At 50.0% G+C, this 24,329-nt stretch overlaps 1 protein-coding gene across 3 annotated transcripts in view; it reads right to left on the bottom strand.

Annotated features, from left to right (window-relative positions):
- Positions 1 to 18,800, bottom strand: part of XPNPEP2 (X-prolyl aminopeptidase 2) — a 29,931-nt gene extending 11,131 nt beyond the window's left edge. For 2 of the 3 annotated variants that reach the window (XR_014239559.1, XM_082376841.1), the window contains exons 1-13: positions 15,230 to 18,799; positions 12,539 to 12,609; positions 10,943 to 11,053; positions 9,941 to 10,004; positions 8,832 to 8,936; positions 8,503 to 8,589; positions 7,343 to 7,489; positions 4,154 to 4,255; positions 3,397 to 3,478; positions 2,918 to 3,113; positions 2,072 to 2,161; positions 827 to 936; positions 79 to 156 (exon numbers count right to left, since the gene is read on the bottom strand). Coding sequence is in view for 2 of the 3 variants with exons in the window: in XM_082376841.1 (XP_082232967.1) it covers positions 79 to 156; positions 827 to 936; positions 2,072 to 2,161; positions 2,918 to 3,113; positions 3,397 to 3,478; positions 4,154 to 4,255; positions 7,343 to 7,489; positions 8,503 to 8,589; positions 8,832 to 8,936; positions 9,941 to 10,004; positions 10,943 to 11,053; positions 12,539 to 12,609; positions 15,230 to 15,278 (1,292 nt within the window). In the remaining variant the exon portion in view is untranslated. Of the gene's footprint in view, positions 1 to 78; positions 157 to 826; positions 937 to 2,071; positions 2,162 to 2,917; positions 3,114 to 3,396; positions 3,479 to 4,153; positions 4,256 to 7,342; positions 7,490 to 8,502; positions 8,590 to 8,831; positions 8,937 to 9,940; positions 10,005 to 10,942; positions 11,054 to 12,538; positions 12,610 to 15,229 lie in introns of all 3 variants that reach the window. The other variant, XM_082376842.1, reaches the window with a different exon arrangement.
- Positions 18,801 to 24,329: the final 5,529 nt, after the last annotated feature.

Raw genomic sequence — 24,329 nt, 5'->3', positions numbered from 1 at the left:
CAATGCTAAAGGCCTCAGAGCTTAAATGTGGACTCAGGTCCTCCCCAGAGCCCCAGAAAATTCTTTCTTCTGAAGTACCTGTAGTGGGCCAGGGCAGCATTCAGGCCACTAGCAGAGATGGTTTCAAAACTGGATCCAGAGAAGAACTCTTCTTCTCTGGAAAGGACAAGGCAGGGATGGTCAATGAATGGGCCCAGGATATCCAACAAGGGCAAGTGAAGGTGACGGCCGCCTCTACCTCAGCCAGGCTCCACTTGGCCTTCCCAGTCCCACCTCCTGCCGCTTCCCAAGCCCGGACCTGTCACTCATAGACCACTCAAGGTCAGAGAAGCAGAGATTGTAGAGGCCAATTTTTCCTCCTCTACCTCCATTTTATAGATGGGGAAACCAAGGCCTTGTGTCCCAAAGTGAGTTCCTAGTAAAGCAAGAGTGAAGAAACCTAGCTCCCTGTATCTGAAAACTCCCTCAACTCCGGAGCAGCATCCTGGGCTAAGTGTGCCCTCAGGGAACCTCCCTCCCCAACCTGATATTCTCAAGCGGTCCAAGGTCCTACCTGGCCTGAGCTGGCCTGAAGCAGACACTAGGGGGCGCTGTTGGGTTGTGGCCCTTCAAGTTGTCCCACTTTCCGCAGAGCTGGGGAATGTCATCCAACACCGCTGCCCAGCTTCCCGACCATGACCACCCAAGAACCTGTCACTCCTTGTTCCAGAGGGGCCCTCAGATACAAGGAGGGTCTTCCTTCCCCCATAAGGAGACCAATCCCCCTTCCCTGCCCCCACCCCCACGCTAAGACAGTCAGCCGAAAAGGATGGCTGTGGTCCTTCACCCTCGGAACTTCTCCAGCAGCTCTGCCCCTGAGAACTCATCCACGGTGCCTTTGGGCACGTTCTCCTCCAGCCAGACCAAGTATCGGATCACAGCCACAGCGTCCCGCACCTGGAGCAGGGCAGGCAGAGAGGCGGGCCGAGGAATGGTCTCAGCCGGGGCTCAGGGATGAAGGAGATGGGGGGACTGCTCTGGGAGCTGAACTTTAAAAACATGAGGGTCTTACTGGCTGTTCGATGATATTAAGGGATTCTTATTAATGTTTATATATATGATCAGAGTGTGGTCATGTTTTGAAAAGAGTTCTTGTCAGAGATACTGAAATGTTGATAGAAGAAACGATATGATAGACGCGATTTGGTTTAAAATCGTCCAGCAGCCGAGGACGGGGAGTGGAGATAATGAATGTAGGGTTGTAGAGGAAATGAGATCGGCCTTGAGTTGATGATTATTGAAGCTGGGTGATGGTGATGGGGATCATTATGCTATTTCCTCTACTTTTGTATATGCTTAAAATTTTCCACAAGAAAAGTTTTCAAAAATGAGGCAGCGTATCCTAATTTTAACAGGAATATCCAAAGGGGCAAGCCATCCTCTCCCTGCGGTGAAGGAATTATTATAGCTAACACTTATTTAAGACTTGGAATGTGCCAGGCAGTGCTCAAAGCAATATATTAAAAATATATAATTACATAATTATACTTATACATATAGAACTATATAATCATTATATAAGTATCATATATTTATGTAATTATTATATATTTATATGTACATATTAGATATATAAATGCATATATGTACATATATGTAATATTTATATTAATTATGTATTACAATGAATATATTTAAACATACATTATTATTTATACTATACAATGTAGATACATGTCTTTAATCCTCACAACAACCCTCTGCTATGGGTTATGGTTATGATCCTCATTTTACAGAGGAGGTAACCGAGGCCCAGAGAGGGGAAGTGACTTACCTAAGGTCACCCAGCTAGGAGATGGGTAGAGGAACTAGGATTTGAACTCAGATACCATAGCTCCGGGGCCCAGGCTCTAAACCACTGAACCACGCTGGTAACAACAGAGTGGAGCACAAGTGGGTGCCCAGGAGTTTGGCGTCCATGTCTCTGTTTCACTGAGGGCCTTCTTCAGGCTCCTCCGGCAGGGTCTCCTCTCTAACGCATCAGACCGGGAGCTCCCCAGAGGCTCGTGTGTCTGCCTGCCCATGGACTTACATGGCTGGCCCTGAGGAGGGTCTGCTCCTTGCTGTTTTTCACCGCCTTGGTTACCATCACTGGGGAGTAGGTGTCTGCTATGAGTTTCTCCTGTGAGGGGCAGAGAGGAAGCGGTCTGGGAGCCCTCTCTAGGGCACGGTGGTGTTTGAAAAGGATTGGCAGGAAATTCCAGCTCAGATGAGACTTGCCGTCTCCTGGAGTGGCAATGCCCTTCCCACGTGTGCTTTCTGACTACGCAGGGCTTTCCTAGTTTTCCCTTCCAGCCTAACCTTCCCTCTCTCCCTCCCTCCCTCCCTTCCTCCTCCCTCCCTGGTCCTGGATCCCAGCAGCACTCTGGGATGGATCCGAGCCTGGCCCCTGCCAGCCACGGGCTGTTCTGACAGTGTGTTTCCTGCACATCTCATATCGTGACAGCTGCCACTTATTGAGCGCCTGCCGTGCGTTAGGCACTGGGCTTTACATGCACTGTCTCCTTTAAACCTCCTCAGAGTGACTCTTTTGAGGTTGTGACTCTTAGTGCCATTTTACAGGTGAGGAAACGGAGGCCGGATTGACTAAATCACTTGTCCAGGGTCATGGCACAACCAGTTCTCAGTCTCAGGTTTGGTAACCTCAAAGCCTCTGCTCTACCAGCCTGTACTCCCCCAGCCTCCTTGACAATCTCTGAGCTCTCTGTGGACAGATGTCCTGTCTCTTCCCGGGGAGCCCTAGAAGGGGACTCAGTGTACCACTGCTGACTGACCAACTGCCAGAACGGCCCAGGGGCTGTCCCCCCACCACCCCGCGTTAGGTTGAGACTTATCAGGGCTGTTGGGGGGTGGGGAGGACGGTGCCTGGCAAACCCACCTTGGGTATCACTTCATAGAGCCCATACGAGGTGTAGCTGGTCCCGATCCAGATCTTCACGACTCCTGAGGTGTAAGCCTGGACGCTGTCACGGACTTGGCCGTAATCTTCGAGTTGCACACACATGGAACCCGTGCAGCCAGAGTTCAGGTACTGCAGGGTCTCGGAGCTAAAGCGACTCTTGTTTGCAAATAACCTAGGTGGAGAGGGAAGACCAGGAGGGTCCAGAGAGAATCTAAGGACAGTGCAAAAGACCAGCGGCCCTTTGTTCCTGGAGGTCAGAGGAGGCCTGCGCCAGGCAGCTGAGCAGACCAGATTTGGAGTACGCGGGAACAGAGGTCAAGGGGGTCAGGAAAAGCTGATCGGAGGCTTCCTCGAGGGTCCTGCTGGGGCAGGCACCCCGCTTCTGGGAAGGCTGCATGTTGGGGCAGTGAGGAGTTAGAGGAAGTCCGTGACCGCAAGCCAAGGACAAGCCCTACCTGATGGAGGAGTCAGTGAGCAGCGTGTAGGAATAGAAGAAGGGGTTATAAGGGATGTCACTGCTGCGAAGGTTGAAGAGCCCTGGGGAAGAGAATTGATGGGGACTATTTGAGGCTGACCCGCCTGACGCAAGTACACATGACACCTTTGCCCTACTGTTGGCTTTGGCCTCCAAGGATCCCCAGCCGCACGCCCACATCCTCTGCCCCTGAATGTTTCTCAGTCTTTCCGGAGCAGGGGAGGGTCTTTGAAGCACTAACGAGCGCTAGGGGCACTTTCTCCCAGAAAAAGGCAGATACCCAGCCAGTAGTCTGCACACGGTGTCGGTGGGTTCCCAGAATACCTGAAGCCCAGAGCTGGGGTCAGGTGAGAAGCACTGAGCCACGATGGGATAGAATAGGGCTGCACGGGGTGCTAAAGCCGGGAAGCTGAGTGCCCTGGGCTCGTGGCCAGCAGGTTGGGAGGTGTTTGCTGGGCCTCCTCCCCTTCATGAGACAGAAGCCTTTGCTGCTGGGGTTTCCTGGTCCTCTGATGGCCCCGGGGGCTGGCCCCAGATTGCACAGGGCTTCCTGGTTTCCTTAGCGAGCAGACGTGAGCTCCTGCCCTCACCTTAGTTCCCGCAGGCCATGACCACGGAGCTCTCAGAACCCATGGGTCAGTGGTCGCTGGGGGAGGAGTCCTGTGCTGCAGGGCCCAGGAGGCTTGGGGGTTGGGGGGAACCCAGGCACCCCCCTGCATCCACAAATCTATACTCACAGGCCGTCTCATCAAGTGCGGACAGAAGCACGGCAGTTGGGGCCTCACGATGCTTCCGCATCTGGCTGCGGATGCCAGATACTTTCTCCTGCCAGCTGCTTCCTAGAAGCAAAAGAGCCAAAAGAAAGCATAAGTGATCTACGTTCTCTTTGGCACTCTGTTCCTGAGAGGGCTCCCTTAGGGCAATAGTTTTCCATTCCTTTAGAAGCAGTAGAACCCTTTCTTTAACCAAACTCTTGCTTGTGTAATCATTAAGGACATGGGCTCTTGACCCAGACTGTCTGTGTTTAAATCCTACCTCTGTCATTACTTGCTGGGTGACCTTGGGAAAATTAGCCCCTCTGTGTCCTATTTTGCACATCTGTAAAATGGGGATGGATTATAATAATAGTGTCTACCTCAATAGAGTTGTTATGAGGTCCGAATTAACTAATATTTGTAATGTATGTAGAATTGTGTCTGGGTGTATAGAAAATCTGGTATAACTTTCTGATTAATAAATAAGCATGCAAAACAGAGATCAGGAGAGCAGCCCTAGTTGAAGGGCAAAGGGATAGGGCTGGGCCGTGTTTAATCCTCTTCCTCGCAGTAACCCCAGCGCTTACTAAAGCCACTTGGGTCTGGGCTAAGCACTTTGTGTACATTGTTTTAATCCTTACTTGGCCCATTTTACAGATAAGGAAATTGAGGCTTCAGAGAGGTAAAGTGACTTATCTATGGTTTTTATAGCTGGCAAGGGGCGGAACTGAGACTTGAACACAGGTCTGTTTGACTACATGGCTCACACTCTTAATCGGTATAGACATTGGACTATCTTGCTAACCTTGTTAGTCTCCAACCTTGTCCTTAAACTCTGTGTCACAGAGCTGTCCTTTCTGGGATGCTTGTATCCTGGTTCTAGGACTTTGGTTTTCATCTTTTTTTCCTGCTCCCTGTAATCCCTCTAAAGAGTCTGCTGCTAGGCAGGGCTAGGAATTTGCTGGCAGAAGATCATAAGCATTAAGGGTCCTAGTTGGGCTGAGAGATTAGCATAAACAACATAATTCAATTTAAAAAATCTTTATGCAAACAGGTAAAACTGTTCATCAAGAACCAAAGCTTTGGGTGCGATACTTCTTCTAGGTTTATTTTATTTTATTGTGGTAAAATACACATACCATAAAGTGTTATCATTTTAACCATTTTAAAGTGCACAATTCAGTGCCTTTAAGAACATTCACAGGGCTTCCCTGGTGGCGCAGTGGTTAAGAATCCGCCCACCAATGCAGGAGACATGGGTTCGAGCCCTGGTCTGGGAAGATCCCACATGCCGCGGAGCAACTAAGCCCGTGCGCCACAACTACTGAGCCTGTGCTCTAGAGCCCGTGAGCCACAACTACTGAGCCTGTGTGCCACAACTACTGAAGCCCGCGCAGCTAGAGCCCGTGCTCTGCAACAAGAGAAGTCACCGCAACGACAAGCCTGTGCACCACAATGAAGAGTAGCCCCTGCTCGCCGCATCCAGAGAAAAGCCCGCATGTAGCAACGAAGACACAACACAGCCAAAAATAAAATAAACAAAATAAAATAAATAAATTTATATAAAAAAAAAGAGGATTCACAAAATTGTGCAACTACCACCACTATCTAATTCCAGAACATTTCCGTCATCCCAAAAGGAAACTCTGTAGCCATTAGGCAGTCTCTCCCCATTTGCCTCTCCCCCTGGCCCCCGGGGCCCCCGGCCACCACTAATCCGCTTTCTGTCTCCATGGATTTGCCTACACTGGATGTTTCACACAAATGGAATTCTACAATATGGGGCTTTCACTGACTTCTTTCACTTAGAATTATGTTTTCAAGGTTCATGGATGTGATACATTTTTGAGACAACAAATGAAAGCCAGTTTAAATTGTTTGATACACACAGGTATCTTTGAGTAACTACTTTTCATGTTCTTCCCTTTGCTCTTTGCCCCCTTTAAAACCTGTGAGTGGCTGGAGAGAAAGTCTCTCTTGTCTCTGTGAGCTTAGAGACTGTTCTTGGGCTTCCAGGCCCAGTTCTGGCTCTGGATGGCTTTTCCTTGAAGACTAGCAGCCTGTGATGGCTTGGCTTCCTCTCACTTGTGGGAAGTGATAAAACCCATGTGAATTCTCTCCCAGTCCCTGGAAGATTTCCCCCTTTATCCACTCCTCTTCCTGACATAACCGCACCCTTCTTTATCCGAATGGGATGAGTTTTATTTATGATGGAACTGTCTTGGATAGCAAGTTTCTTTAAAAACTGCGTCAAGATGCAGAAAGTTTCTGCAAGTTACATCAGAATGGATAAAGAAAATTGGACACAATTTTGACTTGTTTCATCAGACTCGCTATTTTGAAATTTCTCTCCTGTTTCTGGGATTCCTTTCCAAACAAGAAGTGTGCATAGACCTGTGTGTGGAAAGGGACCTCTCAGATTGCCCAATGTTTCTAGGAATCCAAGTCTATGGGCTTGTTCAGAATTCCTAGGGAGGTAGGGGCTGGTGGTGGCCAAGACATTGATTCATACTCAGTAGCCTGGGTTCGGTCAGTTTAGTTACTACTTATAAGAATTATAGAGCCTATTGTTCTTTTATGACATATTTAGATGGTGTCAACACGGTCAAGATTATCGATGTTAGAATTTTGGGGGTCAGTTAATTTTCCTTTGCGGTCCGGCCAAAACTTGAACCCTAATCTGTGCCACAGACTGAGCTTGAGCTTAGTTTTTGCTTCCTTTGTCCATGCCAGCCCATCTGACCCCGGCCATCTTACATCTAAATTCCCTATCACAGGAGGACCAGAAGTCAAGGTCTGAATGATTCAATACAAACCAGTCTTCACTACCAGACAAGAAGCTCATATCATGTTTGTTTCTCTTTTTAGAGGGGTAGGTGTTTTTTCATCTTTCTCCGACTCCCTTGTTTCCCCCCTTCCTGTTCCCTCTTGCTTCAAATCCTGACACTCTTTATTCCAGCATTTTCTAAATATGCTTCGAGGAACTTCTGATTCAGACTCTCTGAAGGGATGGGGCGTAGAAATCTGCGTTTTAAGAAAGCATCCCAAGCTATTCAGGCGCACATGAAACCATTGCTTTGGGACCTCTTAGGATGAATTTTTCAGCCAAAGGCGCAGCAGCGGGGGCCTGTGTTGCTCCAAGGTGGGAAAGAGAACGGGCGTAGGAATCACCTGTGAATGCCTCTTGCAGGGCATAGATGGGCTCACTTGGCACCGGAGGCCTCTCTGACCCCCACAGCAGGTCCACAAGGTTGACGGTGATGGACACCAGCTCTCTGCCAGAGTCTCGGAGGGCCACGTTATATCTCTCCCAGGAATCTGCAGAGGCAGGAAGGAGTCACTTGTCCCTTGCCTGTGTATGCCTCCGGGAAAATTGTGACTCAGGCAAAGCTCCTTCTTGTCCCCTCTGCCTCCTGTTCCGCTCAAGCAGCCTGGGCTGTGCCCTCTCGCCTTCCTCCTTCAGCTTGCCCTGAGCCCGCCCCAGTGCTGCCCACGGTCAATTAGGTAAGCTCGCCCTTTTAAGTGCCAAGGGCTGCGGGGCCCTCTTTTCGGTCCTGTCTGTTTGACTGAACTTCAGTGCCACAGCCCAAAGGAATGGTGAGGTTCAGGCCACTGGAAAGGCTGGCAAAGAAGCCAGATCTGAAGTGGGAGCCTTTCCGTGCATATTCATGAGGACGGCACCCTGGGGGCAGGCTGGCCAGCTGGCGGGGGCACTGGAGCTCAGGGAGCTGTGTTCCTGGACGGGAGGGGAGGGGACTGTGCTTCCTTTTGTAAAAAAATTGTTTGGCCACGCCATGTGCGCCATGAGGGATCTTAGTTCCCCGACCAGGGATCAAACCCACGCCCCCTGCAGTGGGAGCGCAGAGTCTCAACCACTGGACGGCCAGGGAAGTCCCAGGGACTGTGCTTCTTTACTCAGAAACCCTCTCAACTCCTTTGACCCTTCCAAGCTGCCTTCCAGAAGAGGGCTACCAAATGGTTCTAGTGCCCTGATTGTTAGAGTTCCAGGGCACAGAGGATGGTTCTAGGTTTAAGAAGATCCCGGCCTACCCACTGGCTAGGTCTCAACGATTCCCTGAGTCTTCTAGGTTGGGTCTCTGCACTCCGGACTTAAAAAAAAAAAAATCTATGTTTATTCTTTTAAATGTATCTTCATTACACAATCCAGGAATACACCCTTTTTGCAAAATATTCTGCAACTACAAGTTCAAACACTCTATCTTTAGAGTCACCCTGCACCTCCTTCTACCAAGATGTGCTTCTTTACATCCTGAGGGTGTGAGTGTCCCTCGCTGGTGTGGACAAACGCAGGGACTGAGGGAAGAACATACTGATGGAGAAGAGGAAGGGGTCAAAGCCCACACGCCCTCCAACAGGGATCTCGGTGAGGAGCCAGGTGACAACAGGAGTGGTGCCAACTGCGAGAAAGACAAGAAGGGACACTGAGGTTACCCCAGGCCCTCCAGCCGGGCTTCTGTCTGTGACAGTCCTTCCATGTCTGTCCTCCTTGATATCCACCTCAAAGATTAGGGACGGCTGCAAATTTCTTGAGCTTCCCACAGGGGCCCAGCATGGTCTTCCACGCACCCCCTCACCTGTACCTTCCCGAACCCAGTCTGGGCTCCAGGGCTTGGGGAACAAATCCGTGCCGTCCTCTTACCTTCCTTATGGAGCTCCCAGATGCAATCCATCTGCCGCTCAGCCTGGGTCCAGTAGCGGCTGTCGGTCCAGAGAGCGGCTTTCCCCATGGTCACCACGGCGATTCCTGGGGCAGAACAGAGAAACTTGGAGGGGAGGGTGAAGGTGCGGAGCGTGGCTTTAGTTAGCGCTTTAGCAATGCGGTGCTGGCTCTGACAGTGTCACGAGACGTCTCTGGAAAGAGCTGCTCTCCTCCCTTGGAAGGGAGTGAGGCAGGAGATGTTAAAGAGAGTGTTGGGGGGAAAGTAGCCGGAAGTGTGTCCTGAGCTGGGCATCTCTGCTTTGCCTTGAGGTCCTTTCCTAAGCAGGCATTTAGCAGGACAAGTGGGGTCTGCTTTTGGCCATCCCCAAAAGTCGATGCTACATGTAGGTGCTCTCAGCAAAGATGGTGTGGCAGTCAGCATGAAGATGCGGTGGCTGATGGGAACACTAAGCCAGGGACTTAGCTGAGGACAGGCAGAGAGGCCAAACCCAGCGACTTCTGCAAAGAGAAGAAGGGCCCGTGATGGGCAAGCCAGGCAGCTTGAAGCCCAGGGGAAGGATGTTTAAGGATCAGCAAGGGAAGCTTAGGTTTCATTCAAGGGGCCAGGATCAAGGTGGGAGGCCGATTCCAAAACTGGGACCCCATAATGGGCCTCTATGTTTGTGTCTCATTTGGCCACGTGAGGTGGTGTTATCCATAAAAGGACCAGCAAAGTAAAACTTTGTCCCCATACGAGCCATTGTGTGAAGGGAATCAGCGGGCTCCTAGTGGCTAGATATAGAGGTAGCAACTGTCCCAGAAATGGAGCCCAGGGAGTGCTGGCTGGGCCTGGCTGTGGCCGAGGCAGCGAGCACAGGAAAGAAGTCAGGAGGGCCATCTGCCTCATGCAGAAGCGTGGCTGCTGGGCTATGAGATGTGTGCCCTGGTGACCCCTTTTGGAGTGGTGAAGGGGGAGGCAGAGAGAGGAGCAGGGGCCTCTGGACACTCGCTCCTGGGCTCCTGGCTGCTGAGAACTAGCCACACCAGGGCCTCTCTGACCACTCTGGGTCTCCCACCAGAAACAATGAGGGCCGGGTAATGGCTGTCACCTGCAGACCCCGTAAAGCCTGTAATCCACGCACGCCTCTTGTCATAGTCGCTGATGTACTCGCTCTAGGAAATCAACAACACCGTCATTAGCTTTCTTCATGGAGTCACACCCCGCATGGAAGGCCCCCAACCACATCCCGGTTCTTTCTGTCTAGTCAGTTTCAACCAGTCCTACAAGCCCAATGGGTACCTCATAAATAACTTGTGCAGAGAGCTTTACACATTATTGTGTTTGGGTTCTCATAACCCTTGGAGACAGATCTCATTATTCCCATTTCGCAGTAGAGGAAACTGAGGCTCAGAGAAGTTCAGACACTTACCCAAGCTTCTTAGCCCTTTTCGGCAGGTGGGAAAATGAATTCAAGTAATCGTATTGACACTGAAAATGCCTTCTCTTCCAACTGGGCTGTTGCTGGGAAGGTGGATGGGGTGGAGGTGGAGCCAGGGTGGGAAAGGGTGGGATGGGTGGGTAGGGGCGCTGCTTTGGGAAAAGCAGTTCTGGCTCAGACCATCTTCTTTCCTGTCTGCTCCCCTCTCCCGGCCTACACCCCAAACTTATGGAATCTTGGATGCTGGATCATTTCAGCGCTCCATCCATCAGCTGATGGGAAGGGCTGAGCCAGAAGGGAGCTCAGGGTTCTTCTAATTCAGTTCCCAGCCCACATTCTAACCTCCTAGGGCAGGGGTATCCTAAACATTCATTCTGGATCCGCCATCTAGGAATTAATCAAAATCGTTCTGAAGTTGTTTATAGTTTCATTGCCTGAGGTCAAGGAGATTTGGCAATGTCTTCTCTCCTATGTAAAGGAATACATTCTTTCAGTTGCCCTAAAACGCCCGTGTCCAAGCTCCCCACTTCCTTCCCTTTGCCTGTCAAATCCTTTTTCTGTCTTCAATCTTCCGATTCTTAACAGCGTCCTGTTTGTGGCCTGTTCTCTTAGGCCAGACCCGGCTCGGGGCGGGGAGGGGGTGGGGGGTTGGTGGGAGGAGCCATCCCTCACCATGTGGGCATCCGTGTCGGGGACGATGTAGGCAGAGAGATTCTGGGTGTGCATCTGCTGGCGGAGGGCTGTGAGCTGCGCTGTGGTATTGACCACAGTAACTGGAAGGTACTGACAGGTGACAGGAAGACACCAAGACACACACACACACAGACACACATTGCTTAGAGAAAAGGTCGCCGGGGCCCCCATCCTCTCCTTAGGCAGGGATTGGGGTTGGGTAGGCTGGGCCAGCCTGGAGAGGGATGGGGCAGAAGCTGATGTTATGGATTAGTCTAGATTAAGGTGCCTGGGCTGAGTGGAGATGGAGGTGTTTAAGAGCTTGGAGAGAGACTTTTTGTGACAGTAATGGGACCTGAGTCTGGGATGGGGTAGGGGGTGGGTAAGAACTGCAGGGTCCTGAGCCCTGGCACTGGGCCAGGCCAGGGGATGGCCTCTCTTTGGATACCTTGGGGTAGAGTTGCCAGTTTAGCAAATCAAAATACAGGATGCTCACCCAGTCACATTTGAATTTCAGGTAAACAATGAATAATGTTTTAGTATAAGTGCGTCCCAAGTACTATTTGGGGCATACTTATATTAAACACATTATTCATTATCTGAAATTCAGATGTAACTGAGCGTCCTGAGTTTCACCTGGCAGCCCTACCTTGGGGACTTGTTTCAAGTTTCCACTCACTGGTCCCAAATGGCAGAGGAGAGTGAATGAGTACCCCCAGCAGTTTGGGACATTGTCCAGAAAGATCGTCTCCAAGCCAGACATTTTGTTAAAGGTTATTTTATCTTAAAAATAAAAAGTGTGGGCTTTTTGTTTTGTTTTGCCTTCTACTCCAGGATACATCCATGTTTATTTTAACATAAAAATAATGTGGTTTGCCCACCTACCTGCCTGCCCCAGTGGTCTCATAAAGTGGACGAGGGAAGCAGATGTATCCCATTTGTCCTGAGGCTTTAGTGACCTGCTGGCAGGCCCATGAGCCCTCACCTTCCCATGAGCCCTCACCTTCTGGCCTGCTCCTGTCTGGAGAAGCTCTTTCACACTCTCATCTAGTTGTGGAAAGAATCCCTCTGGTCTCCAGCTAGGGAGCTGACGACCTTTCAGCTCCAATATGCTGGGCCTTCACACAGTCTTCACACCCGAGGCCTCCCTCTCTTGACCTTCCGCTGGCTCTTCTAGCCCTCTGTCTTCCGCCCTCCTCCCCGTTCCTCTAGAATTGTTGTTTTCTTTCCTCCCGTCCTCTTCCTGGCCTCTGCCTAGCTAGCCTCAGCTAAAGGCTGGCTAGGGGCCTCCTCCCTCCTTGCTGCCCCTCCTCCCTCCCTCTCGCAGGGGCTGCCTGGGCTCAGGCCTGGAGGGAAGGAGATGACCTGCCGTGGGAATGGCTGGGAGGGAGGGATAGGGGCGGATGTCAGACACCTGAGAATGCGCCGCCCGCCCGCCCCGAGGGAGGTTAATCAGAAACAGTGGCCCCAGAGTCCGGAAATCAGGAGGAAGGCTGGTAGAGGGTGAGGCTAGCAGCTGGGCCCATGGGGGATGGGGAGGAAGGTGGGAGCTGTGGGTCCGGGCGGGGCGGGGGCGGGGTGGAGGCAGGGCCTCACCGGAGGGCTGATTGAACAGTTTCTCACATCCTCTCTCAGGTCCAGTGACTTTGGGCGGCCCCAGGCACAAGCTAGAAACCGGAGAAAAGTCCAGGGTCACTTGGAGACTGGATAGGTCCTAGAGAGCACGGGGACATGTTCCCCCAACCCCGCTCCTGGTCCCCACAGGGCCTGCATCCTTTGATGCAGGAGATGCTGTCCAACTCTACTTGAGGATAAAAATAATTACATTTCATAGGAAATCAGGCTGAATTGGATGGCACCCTGGGTCACAATCAAAGAAACCTGTTTCATCGACAAGTGATTGCCACTTTTGGATGGGTTTTAGTGCTCATTAAATCAATTTTTTCCTTCTAATCTAATTGGGTCTTTTCAGGATCTACCGAACTGGAAAAGTTGTGTGTAAATTAAATTTTTGTAATCAGATTTTCTCTTAAATGCTCTAGAGGATCTCGCTAAATAATCACCCCACCTTTGTTTTACCCTTCTATAAATCTAATTATATATATATTGGGTTTACTTAAATTCAAGGCCCACTTCTACCATTTCTTACAGTCCAAATATCTGCCTCTCATTCCAGGCTACAGAGGCCAGGCAATCCCAGGCTGACGTCGTCCCCTGGTGGGGAAAGGTGGGTTAACATTTAAAGAGCTCCTACTGTGTGCTAGACACCGAACTCAGCAATTTACCTATAGTTTCTCTTTTTTTTATTTTTAAACGGCTCTGATGTCCTGCTAGCCATCTTTTTTTTTTTTTTTAATTTATTTTATTTATGGCTGTGTTGGGTCTTCGTTTCTGTGCGAGGGCTTTCTCCAGTTGTGGCAAGCGGGGGCCACTCTTCATCGCGGTGTGCGGGCCTCTCGCTATCGCGGCCTCTCTTGTTGCGGAGCACAGGCTCCAGACGCGCAGGCTCAGCAATTGTGGCTCACGGGCCCAGCCGCTCCGCGGCATGTGGGATCTTCCCAGACCAGGGCTCGAACCCGTGTCCCCTGCATTGGCAGGCGGATTCTCAACCACTGCGCCACCAGGGAAGCCCTAGTTTCTCTTTTGATACTTGCAACAACGCTGGGAAGTGGGTATTGTTGTCTGCTTTCTACAGAAGAGGAAGCTGAGGCCCAGGTACGTTTAGTTACTCGCCCAAGTTTTGCCACAATGAGTCCGTGGCAGAGCAGGAATTTGAACCTAGGCCATCTGAGTACAAAAAAGCCAACCATGGAAGGGTGGTGCCCCAGAAGGGAGAGAATGTATAGAGACTTAGTTTCCAGTTGGGGTTCTGCCCCAAATTTGGTGTGTCCCAAGAAGAGTCACCCAGTATTCGTTGAGCAAACATTTCCTAAGCCCCTGCTGTGTGCCAGGCACTGGGCTAAGTCCTGCAGGCTCTGGGCCTTCACACCCTGAAAGTCCAGGGGTCTCTGATAGGCCTTCCCTCCAGCCCTCCATCTTTTGGGGGGGAACCTCTCCAGAGGTAATGGGGGTCTGAGTTTGGGGAGACACTCTACTTTTCCTTTCTGAGTAGGTTTAGCTACAGATGGAAGGAGTACAGCTGGGTTCTAACACCACGAATGCCCTGCCTCACTCTCTCTCCCGGTCCGGTCGCATAAACTCAAGGGAGAGATGAGACCCACCCTGCTGATTTAAGAGAATGAACACTCATTTCTGTAGGAACAGATCTCTGGCAAAATGGTGGCGCTAAAACACCAACATAAGAAGCAAGACACAGCCAACCCATGTCCCTCTAGACACCCCAACTGCTGTTCTCTGAGGTCAGGGCTCTGGCTCCCAAGGGCAGGCTCTGCAGCCGAACCACTCTGTGGTCCCTGGCACGGGGCCTGACACTGGGGAGGTGTCAGGAACTGGGTACTGAATGAATGAGTAGGGTCCTGCCGCCACAGAGCAAAGGGAAGGAGGCCTCCCTAGGGCCAGGGTGGAGAGGATGTGGAGGGTGCTGGGCTGGGCACTTAGCTGTGACTAAAGAGTACAAACAGGACACCATAGGGTGACAAAGACCAAACTTTAGCTAGGCTCCTCCAAGCCCTCTTCTCCATTAGGCCTTGACTTCCAAGTCCATCCCGTCCTTACTGGGCCTGCATCGCCCAGACTTAGCAAGAATCCTGCTAAGTCAGCTTAGAGAGAATTCCCCACCCTTAGTATCTCATCAACCTTGATATCTGATCAAATTCCTCATCATCCATCCTTGATATTTGATCACCCTGCCTTCAGCATGGATCCTATTAAGTCAGTTTAGCAAGAATCTCCTCACCCTTGATGTCTCCTCTTGGCGATTTTCCATCCACTGACCCCCTCACTCTGCTCATTGACAAGAAGTCCTCAGCCATCTTTGCTGTATTCGGAGTTGAGCCTGATCTTTCTCCCCTGCTGCAGCGCCCCTATTGCAATAGTCTTGAATAAAATCTTCCTTACTCTTTTTAACAAGTGCCAGAATCATTTTTTCTTTAACAGGTGGGAATGGAAAGAGGCCAAACCAGACTTGAGATGAGTCTTGAGGGTCCCCAGGACTGGCCCTGGGGTTCCTCTTCCTCAAGACAGAGAGAGGGACCAAGAAAAAAAAGAGACAACCTAGGCCCAGCCTTCACTCCAACCCTTTCTGAGCCCACAGGGGAGAGGCCAGAACTGCTCTCCAGCTGGACCTGCCCTCCCAGCGTGGGAGGGAGAGACGGGGGATGCACATACCACAGAGGAGGACAAGCCAGGGGTAGCAGCCCCAGGGAGCCCAGGCCATGGGGTCTTCAGATGCCGGTGCTGGGTGGATGGAGGGTGAAGGGAGAGTGGGCAGGGCTGTTTCCTTGGTCTCTTCTTCCAGGCCTTTCCGGGGCAGGAGCAGCCAGGGGGTGGGGGCTGGCAATGGGGAGGAGGTGTCCAGCTGGTGGATGGAGAGTCCTCTGGTCTTTGGTTTCTGAGGGTTCCAGGAGTCAGGCTGGGTGGAGAAGACTCGACTGCCCCAGGCAGCCTCTGCTGGCTCCCTGTCACCCAGAATAGGCTGTGAGCCTGCCCCGGGCAGAGTCCAAAGATCTCTGAGACAGAGGAGCAGCAGCTGGTCTCAATCAGCCTGCTTCTCCCAGCCCCCTCTTCAGCAGCCAGCCTCGGCCATTCCCGAATTCTGTCCCCCTCCCTCCAGCAAGCTGTTTCCTATTAGCTCCCTCACCCCAGGCCTGGCTACAGCCTCACTTTTGCTTTGAGATGGATGTTTATCCTTCCGCCTCTTCTGAGCTGGCCTGACTCAGAAAAAGCCAGTGTCCTCTCTGCCCAGTGCCTGTGAAGCCCCACTGCACCCCTCGGAGAAGTTAGTTACAGCCGGAGACTGACTTTCCTGAACTGAGGGCTGGGTCCCCTCAGGAGAGTACCCTCTGTAAAAGTGGCAGCAGTCACTGGCAGAGGGGAAGACTGCCCTTCTCTTGGGATGGTGGGGACGGCGGAGTCCATTCAGCTGTTAGTGCCATTCGCCCCTGAGGGAATGAAAGCCCAAAGGCCCATCTGGAGGGATCGGGGGATGACATTGAAGAGGGAAGAAGACCCAGAAAGGGGAGTTTGGGGGCTCCCAGAAGACAAATTTGGTTAACTGGACATGCCCTTTCTACCATAGCTTCTAGAACAGGTCTTTGTGCCCCTGCGGTGTGGGTCACTCCCAACGGGCATGACTCCCTCTGGGGGAAGTGGGCAAACTGAAGCCAACCCTATGTCCACCCACTACATCAGAGGGCGGCTCACTGCACCAGCGCCAAAGCAGCCCCCAGTCAGAGCCGTCTACACCCCTAGACCAGAAAGGAATACTTCCCAGAGACAAACAGACCCAATGGACAGGCGCTCCTCCTAGCCTGGAGGGCCCCAGAGGCAAACTACCCATTCCTTTTGATCTTATTTTTAACGTGTTTACACTGGGCTTACATCCATAGCAAGTTTAAGGCAGCTTTCAAGTAATCCATCCAAGATCATAAAATAGATCATTTCGAAGAGGGAAGGGGGGCCTTCGTGGGAGTCCCTGAAGGAAGGGTGTCTAAATGAGTGAGGAGGTTCAGGGAACTCCACCTCCAGGGATAAAAGTAGAGGCAGAGCCCAGAGCCTCAGAGGACAGCCCAGGACTGGGGATGAAGTTATGCCCAGAGACCAAAGGACTGGGGAAATGTCCCCTCAAAGGCCTTTCCCTCCCCTGTGCACTGTATTAGCCATCCCCAAACGCAAGCAGGTAGACTTGATGGGGTCATGCAGGGGAGGGACCCGGAAGACAGTCTTCTAGGACAAACAGCCCTGCCTTGACCAGTGACCTGGGAGCCAGACTGCCAGGGCTTCAATCCCAGCTCCGTCACCCACTAACCTCACGATCTTGGGCAAATTGAAACAGGAGGGAAGGGGGCAGGACACAACCTTTAAAAGAATGACATAGCCATAGGACATGACAAAAACTGGTTAGAACCAGCTAGGTTCAAGATGGCGGAAGATTTGACTTCCAGTGGACCTTGAGCCTCATTATAAGCTCATTGTTATACATTAGCATAAGCTAAGTGACACACGCACAGGTGCCATGACAGTTCCGAGGCTGACCATCAAAGATCAAAAAGTGGGCGGTAGGGCTTCCCTGGTGGCGCAGTGGTTGAGAGTCTGTCTGCCAATGCAGGGGACACGGGTTCGAGCCCTGGTCTGGGAAGATCCCACATGCCGCGGAGCAACTGGGCCCGTGAGCCACAATTACTGAGCCTGCGCGTCTGTAGCTTGTGCTCCGCAACAAGAGAGGCCGCGATAGCGAGAGGCCCGCGCACCGCGATGAGGAGTGGCCCCCGCTTGCCGCAGCTGGAGAAAGCCCTCGCACAGAAACGAAGACCCAACACAGCCAAAAATAAATAAATAAATAAATAAATTTTAAAAAAAAAGTGGGCGGTAGCCCAGTTCCTGGAAATCTCTGCCCCTTCCCCAAAATACTTGGAATAATCCTCTCGCTCATTAGTCTATGAAATTACCCAGCTGGTAAAAACTAACCACGCCATATTTTGAGGCCTCTTGCCTTCTGAGATGGCCCACACTCTGTCTGTGGAGTGTGTTTCTCTCTAAATAAACCCACTTCTTCCCTATCACTTTGTCTCTCAGTGAATTCTTTCTGCGATGAGACATCAAGAACCTGAGCTTCATTAAGTCCTGAGACCGGGTGTGTGATCTCAATTAAAAGATCTCAATTGGTTCAAGTCCCAATCTGAGTTGCACAGTTTCAAAATGATGTCACTTCTTTGAGCCCACAGTTTCCTCACCTGTGAAATGGGTAATAATTGTAGTAACTTCTTAGGAATGTGATGAGGGTTAAATGCATTCATGTTTGTGAAGCTCTCAGAACGTGCTTGCCACAAGGAGTAAAGGCTGTGTGAGTTTGTTAAATCAAATGCATAACTAGAACTCAAACCATTCTCATCTGTACCTGGTTCTTTCTGCCCTGGCATCCAACACTGCTGAAGTGGCAGTTAATGTTTTAGCAAAGATCAGCTGGGCTGAAGTGCCAACCCTGGAAAAAAATAACCTGAGCAGACATCCCTCCCCCATCTGCTGGACTCTGCCCTGGGATGGTCTCGGAGGCTGCGCACAGGACTCAGCCCTCTGGTTCTTTCCCCAGGTTCCCTGTCTTGGCCCTGGTGGCAATGCTGACCTCACCTCCCTTCGCCCTCAGCTCCTCTCTTATCTCAAAACCAATGTCTTTACTCATCACTCTGGGGGACTTGAACCCAGGTTGGCAACAGGCCTGATGTGGAAAGGAGTGATTCAGTGCAGGAAGGGTGGATGGCCAAGAGTCCTTGTGTCAACGTTGTTTCGATGAACTGTCACTCGCTGAAGTCTGGCCGTGGTGGTGCAGGCAGCCCATCTCTCCAAGGCCAGCCGAAAGGCCAAATTCTGAAACTGGAGAATTTGTTCTTAAGGGCCACTCCTGTCCCTGCCTCTTTTTTGGCACCCTGATCCCATCTTAGGCTTGCCATCCTGCCTTCTGACCTAGGTCTGCCCACTCTGGGTACCCAGGACTGCCTGACTTCATCAGAATGCACCTACCTAACTTGCATTTTCTCCCACTTGGTGAAAACGGATGTCCTGAGTCACCGTGCCGATCACAATCACAACCCATCTCATGTGTACGACAGAAAATGCATGTAAAGCGACCAGCATGCCAGGAGCTCTAGCACCAGGGCCACAGGCAGCCCTGCTGTGGGACCCTCTGGAAGAGTAGAAGCCAAGGACGGCCTGAGAGGGAAGTGGGAGCCAGCAGGCCAGAGCCGCAGAGGGCATCCTGACAGCCTCGGGGAGTAGCATTGGGGCGAACACTGGCAGGAGAGGCGCAGAAGTGGCACTGCAGGCAATGGTCACGGGGTGGGTTGGGGGCAGATTGGTGGCGTTGACATAAACAGCAGCCCGAGAGAGCATGGGCAGGTGGCACTGTGGCCTGGAGCAGCCTGTGGCAGCAGGAAAGTTGGAGACCCAAGCGTGCTCCGAGCATTGTGAAATACCCCACTGGGGATGTCCCAAGATATTGAGGATGAAACCTCAAAAGGGAGCCTGTGGTCCTGCTGTTCTGCAGGTGGGAGGGGACTTTGAATCTAGCTGTTGACGTGACCTCAAAGGCTGAGAGACCAGCCCCCCCTTGCCATGCGGGCAGAGCACATGTCTGCTGCTTCCAAAGCCCCTTTCTACCCTTCCATCAGGTTAGTCAACCATCCTGGGAGACAGGCAGTCCTCACCTGCAGAAGAGGAGGCAGGCTGGAGAAGAACAGTGGCGTGGCCCAGGTCCAAGCTGATCAGGGGCAGAACTGGGACTCAAACCTGGTTTTGGGGGCTTCAAAGCCCCTGCTCCCTCCATTGGGCCTCACTGTCGCCCCCACCTGAAGTTCCTCCACGGCTCCCATTGTCCTCAGGATAGAATTCAATCTCTAGCTCAGCGGTCAAGGCCTTCCTCCCTGATATGTCCCATCACCCATCTCTTCCTGCCCACATTCTCTCCAACCATCAGAGTCTAGTTCAAAAGTCACCTTGTCCACCAAGCCCTGACCCCCATCTCAAATTCATCCCTCCACTTTGGAGGCTTCCATAGCATTTTGTTTGAGCTTCTATATTAAAAGCTTGCCTTGACCATTTGCTTTCTTGACTCTCCCTTCCTAGGTCACCCATCCCTGAGAGCAGGAGCTTGCTATTATAAATGGCTGTATGCACCACAAAATCCAAGACAGAGTCCAGCAAAGAGTGGGCTCAATACAAGCTTGGTGAATTGACACTAAACCCCAACAATGTGTGGACTAGCCCCCCATCCCTAATCTGGAAGGAATGCCCTTTATTGGGTGTCAATTGTCTAGTCCCCAGAAGGCTGCTGTGGTGCTTTTGGGTGCTCCTTCTATCACATCTGCCCCACTTTGACAAAAAGCCAGCCCTGCCTGGGTTGTGTGTGTGTGCGTGCACATGCATGCATGTGTAGGGGTGGCCACAGGGCTGGAGGTAAGAGTTTGTTTCATAGAAGCTGGCCTTTGGGGCTTCCCTGGTGGCGCAGTGGTTGAGAATCCACCTGCCAGTGCAGGGAACACAGGTTCAATCCTTGGTCTGGGAAGATCCCACATGCCCTGGAGCAACTAAGCCCGTGCGCCACAACTACTGAGCCTGTGCTCTAAAGCCCACGAGCCACACCTACTGAGTGTTTATTCCTAGGTATTTTATTTTTTGTTGCAATGGTAAATGGGAGCGTTTCCTTAATTTCTCTTTCAGATTTTTCATCATTAGTGTATAGGAATGCAAGAGATTTCTGTGTGCATTAATTTTGTATCCTGCTACTTTACCAAATTCATTGATTAGCTCTAGTGGTTTTCTGGTAGCATCTTTAGGATTCTCTATGTATAGTATCATGTCACTTGCAAACAGTGACAGTTTTACTTCTTTTCAGATTTGGATTCCTTTTATCTCTTTTTCTTCTCTGATTGTTGTGGCTAAAACTTCCAAAACTATGTTGAATAATAGTGGTGAGAGCGGGCAACCTTGTCTTGTTCCTGATCTTAGTGGGAATGGTTTCAGTTTTTCACCATTGAGAATGATGTTGGGACTTTCCTGGTGGCCCAGTGGTTAAGGATCCACCTGCCAATGCAGGGGACACGGGTTCGAGCCCTGGTCCGGGAAGATCCCACATGCTGCGGAGCAACTAAGCTCATGCGTCACAACTACTGAGCCTTCGCTCTAGAGCCTGCAAGCCACAACTACTGAAGCCCGTGCACCTAGAGCCCGTGCTCTGCAACAAGAGAAGCCACCACAATAAGAAGCCCGTGCGCCACAATGAAGAGTAGCCCCCGCTCAATGCAACTAGAGAAAGCCTGTGTGCAGCAATGAAGACCCAATGCAGCCATAAATAAATAAATAAATAAAACAACGTTGGCTGTGGGTTTGTCACATATGGCCTTTATTATGTTGAGGTAAGTTCCCTCTATGCCTACTTCGTGGAGAGTTTTTATCATAAATGGGTGTTGAATTTTGTCAAAAGCTGTTTCTGCATCTATTGAGATGATCATATGGTTTTTCTCCTTCAATTTGTTAATATGGTGTATCATATTGATTGATTTGCATATATTGAAGAATCCTTGCATTCCTGGGATAAACCCCACTTGATCATGGTGTATGATCCTTTTAATGTGCTGTTGGATTCTGTTTGCTAGTATTTTGTTGAGGATTTTTGCATCTATGTTCATCAGTGATATTGGCCTGTAGTTTTCTTTCTTTGTGACATCTTTGTCTGGTTTTGGTATCAGGGTGATGGTGGCCTCGTAGAATGAGTTTGGGAGTGTTCCTCCCTCTGCTATATTTTGGAAGAGTTTGAGAAGGATAGGTGTTAGCTCTTCTCTAAATGTTTAATAGAATTCGCCTGTGAAGCCATCTGGTCCTGGGCTTTTGTTTGTTGGAAGATACTTAATCACAGTTTCAATTTCAGTGCTTGTCATTGGTCTGTTTATATTTTCTATTTCTTCCTGGTTCAGTCTCGGAAGGTTGTGCTTTTCTAAGAATTTGTCCATTTCTTCCAGGTTGTCCATTTTATCGGCATATAGTTGCTTGTAGTAATCTCTCATGATCCTTTGTATTTCTGCAGTGTCAGTTGTTACTTCTCCTTTTTCATTTCTATTCTATTGATTTGAGTCTTCTCCCTTTTTTTCCTGATGAGTCTGGCTAATGGTTTATCAATTTTGTTTATCTTCTCAAAGAACCAGCTTTTAGTTTTACTGATCTTTGCTATCGTTTCCTTCATTTCTTTTTATTTATTTCTGATCTGATCTTTATGATTTCTTTCCTTCTGCTAACTTTGGGGTTTTTCGTTCATCTTTCTCTAATTGCTTTAGGTGTAAAGTTAGGTTGTTTATTTGAGATGTTTCTTGTTTCTTGAGGTAGGATTGTATTGCTATAAACTTCCCTCTTAGTACTGCTTTTGCTGCATCCCATAGGTTTTGGGTCGTCATGTTTTCATTGTCATTTGTCTCTAGGTATTTTTAGATTTCCTCTTTGATTTCTTCAGTGATCTCTTGGTTATTTAGTAGCGTATTGTTTAGCCTCCATGTGTTTGTATTTTTTACAGACATTTTCCTGTAATTGATATCTAGTCTCATAGCACTGCGGTCGGAAAAGGTACTTGATACAATTTCAATTTTCTTAAATTTACCAAGGCTTGATTTGTGACCAGAGTGACTTTCTTTTAAACATAGCAATAGATAACCAGAAGAGCCTTCTAATGACAAAATTGAAAGGACCATTTTACGGGTAGTGACCTCTCTGTGGCAGTTGATCTAGTAGAACCGTTCCCTCCTCTTGAAACTTTCCCTTTCTTTGACATCCTTGACAATTTTTCCTGGTTTTCCATGGTTGCTTCTTAGTCCTCTACCTACACTCCTTTATATTCTTCACCTTAAATTTTGATGCTCTGGCCTCAGCCTTCTTCTTTTCCTCTTGCAGCTCACTCTCCCTGGAATATCTCACCCATCTACCAAGTTGATGCTAGTCCAGACTTCTTTCCTGAGCTCGAGACTCATACAACAAATTGCTCACTGACTATCTCCACCTGGATCTCTCACACTCACCATTTCCAAAATGGATCTCTTCATTTCTCCTGTACCCCAACATGTTCCTCATCCAATGATCTCCAAAGTTCCCAACTCCATGATTGGCATCCCTAGCCACCCAGTTGCCCCAGCCAGAATACTGACAGTCATTTCAGACCGTTCCCTCCTCACTGCCCTCACATTCAATAGGTCACCATATTTCGTCAAACCCACCTCCTAAATACATCTAAAGATGTTTGTGGTTGTCTTCTGCAACATCTCCACTCTCCCCTAATCAACACCGGTGCTCATACAGTCTTCCGTATTCAGACCTGACATATCCAAGCTACAGCTGCTGTGGTCCATGAGCTTGGAGCTGTTTCCTTCAGTGAGGAAGGTGAGCTGCTAGAGCAGCTCCAAAGTCTGTGTTCTCAACCACTGGCCGTGGTGTGGAGGCTAGTTTGGAAGGAAGAGAGTAGAGGCAGACAAACCAGTTAGGGTCTATGGCAATTTTCATGTCTCTGCCACTCCCTGGCTCTGTGACCTTAGGCAAGACATTCACTTCTCTGAGTCTCAGTTTCTTCATCTATAAAATGGAGACAATAATAATTTTACCTACTTACAAGGTCGTTGCCAGGATTCATTAAGATAATGCATGTGCAACATTTAGCACAGTGCCCTGCACACAGCAAATGCTCATGCTCAATAAATGATTGTGGAGTGTTCAAGAAGGAGGAGTAGATGGGAACATGGCTGGCTCTAGCAGCTCGCCTTCTTTGCTGAAGACAACAGCTCCAAACTCATGGACCACACCAGCTGTGGCTTGGGAACATCGTCGGGTCTGAATAGGAAAGACTATGTGTGCATTTGTGTTGATTAGGGTGGAGTGCAAATGTTGCAGAGTACATCAGCGTTGTGTTCCTGCAGTCAGGGTGGCAGCTAGGGGCTGGAGGGACTGACTTAACCTGCCCAACTGGAGCCAGCATGTCTGGAGCCAGACAGCAGAGGGCAGCAGAGGTTGATTCTATTGCAGTTCCCTGGGTTGGAGTGGGGGTGGGGAAGAGAAACCTAAAGGAAGGACTTGTGGTCCTAATTCCAAATTCTGGTGGACTGGGGAAGCTGTTCAGAGAAGAGACATGCTCTTGGGATCACTCACCCTTAGGGTCTGGGGTGAAGATGATTAAGGAAGTAAGACAGCTTGCGAGGGGCCAAAAGGGCTAGAATTTAGGGGTGGGATCTGAGTGAGTGAGTTGGGATGTTTACAAAGTATATTAAAGAAATGTATATATCCTAGTCGTGTCTCTATTTGGGCCTTCTCACTTTTCTTGGAGTCCCAGTGGTCCTTCTAAGGGCAGAATTATCAACTGGGGACCCTAGAGAGTGGAGATACCCTTATGTGTGTTCAATGATGAATTCGTAGTACAGGTAGGGACCCCATTCCTAAAGTATGGATGAAAAGAAGCCTCAGGCTCACAAGAGGGAAAACCAAAGCCCAGAGAGGGGAAATGGCTTGCCTAAGGTCATATAGCTAAGATTCAATGTCAGAGTCAACACTCACTGAGACCCTACAGGTACTGCTGAACACACTACACACATTACCTCACTTCACCCTCACAGCAACCTTATGAGGCAGAATCAGATGTTTTATTATCACATTTTACAGATCAAGAAACTGAAGCTCAGAAAGGCTAAGCCATTTGCCCAAGGTACAGCCAGGATGTAAACCCAGGCAGCCTGATTCTAGGGCCTGTGCT

The sequence above is a fragment of the Balaenoptera borealis genome, assembly GCF_965194805.1.
Source record: "Balaenoptera borealis genome assembly, chromosome: X".
Classification (NCBI taxonomy): domain Eukaryota; kingdom Metazoa; phylum Chordata; class Mammalia; order Artiodactyla; family Balaenopteridae; genus Balaenoptera; species Balaenoptera borealis.
This window is presented reverse-complemented; position numbering and strand designations above follow the sequence as displayed.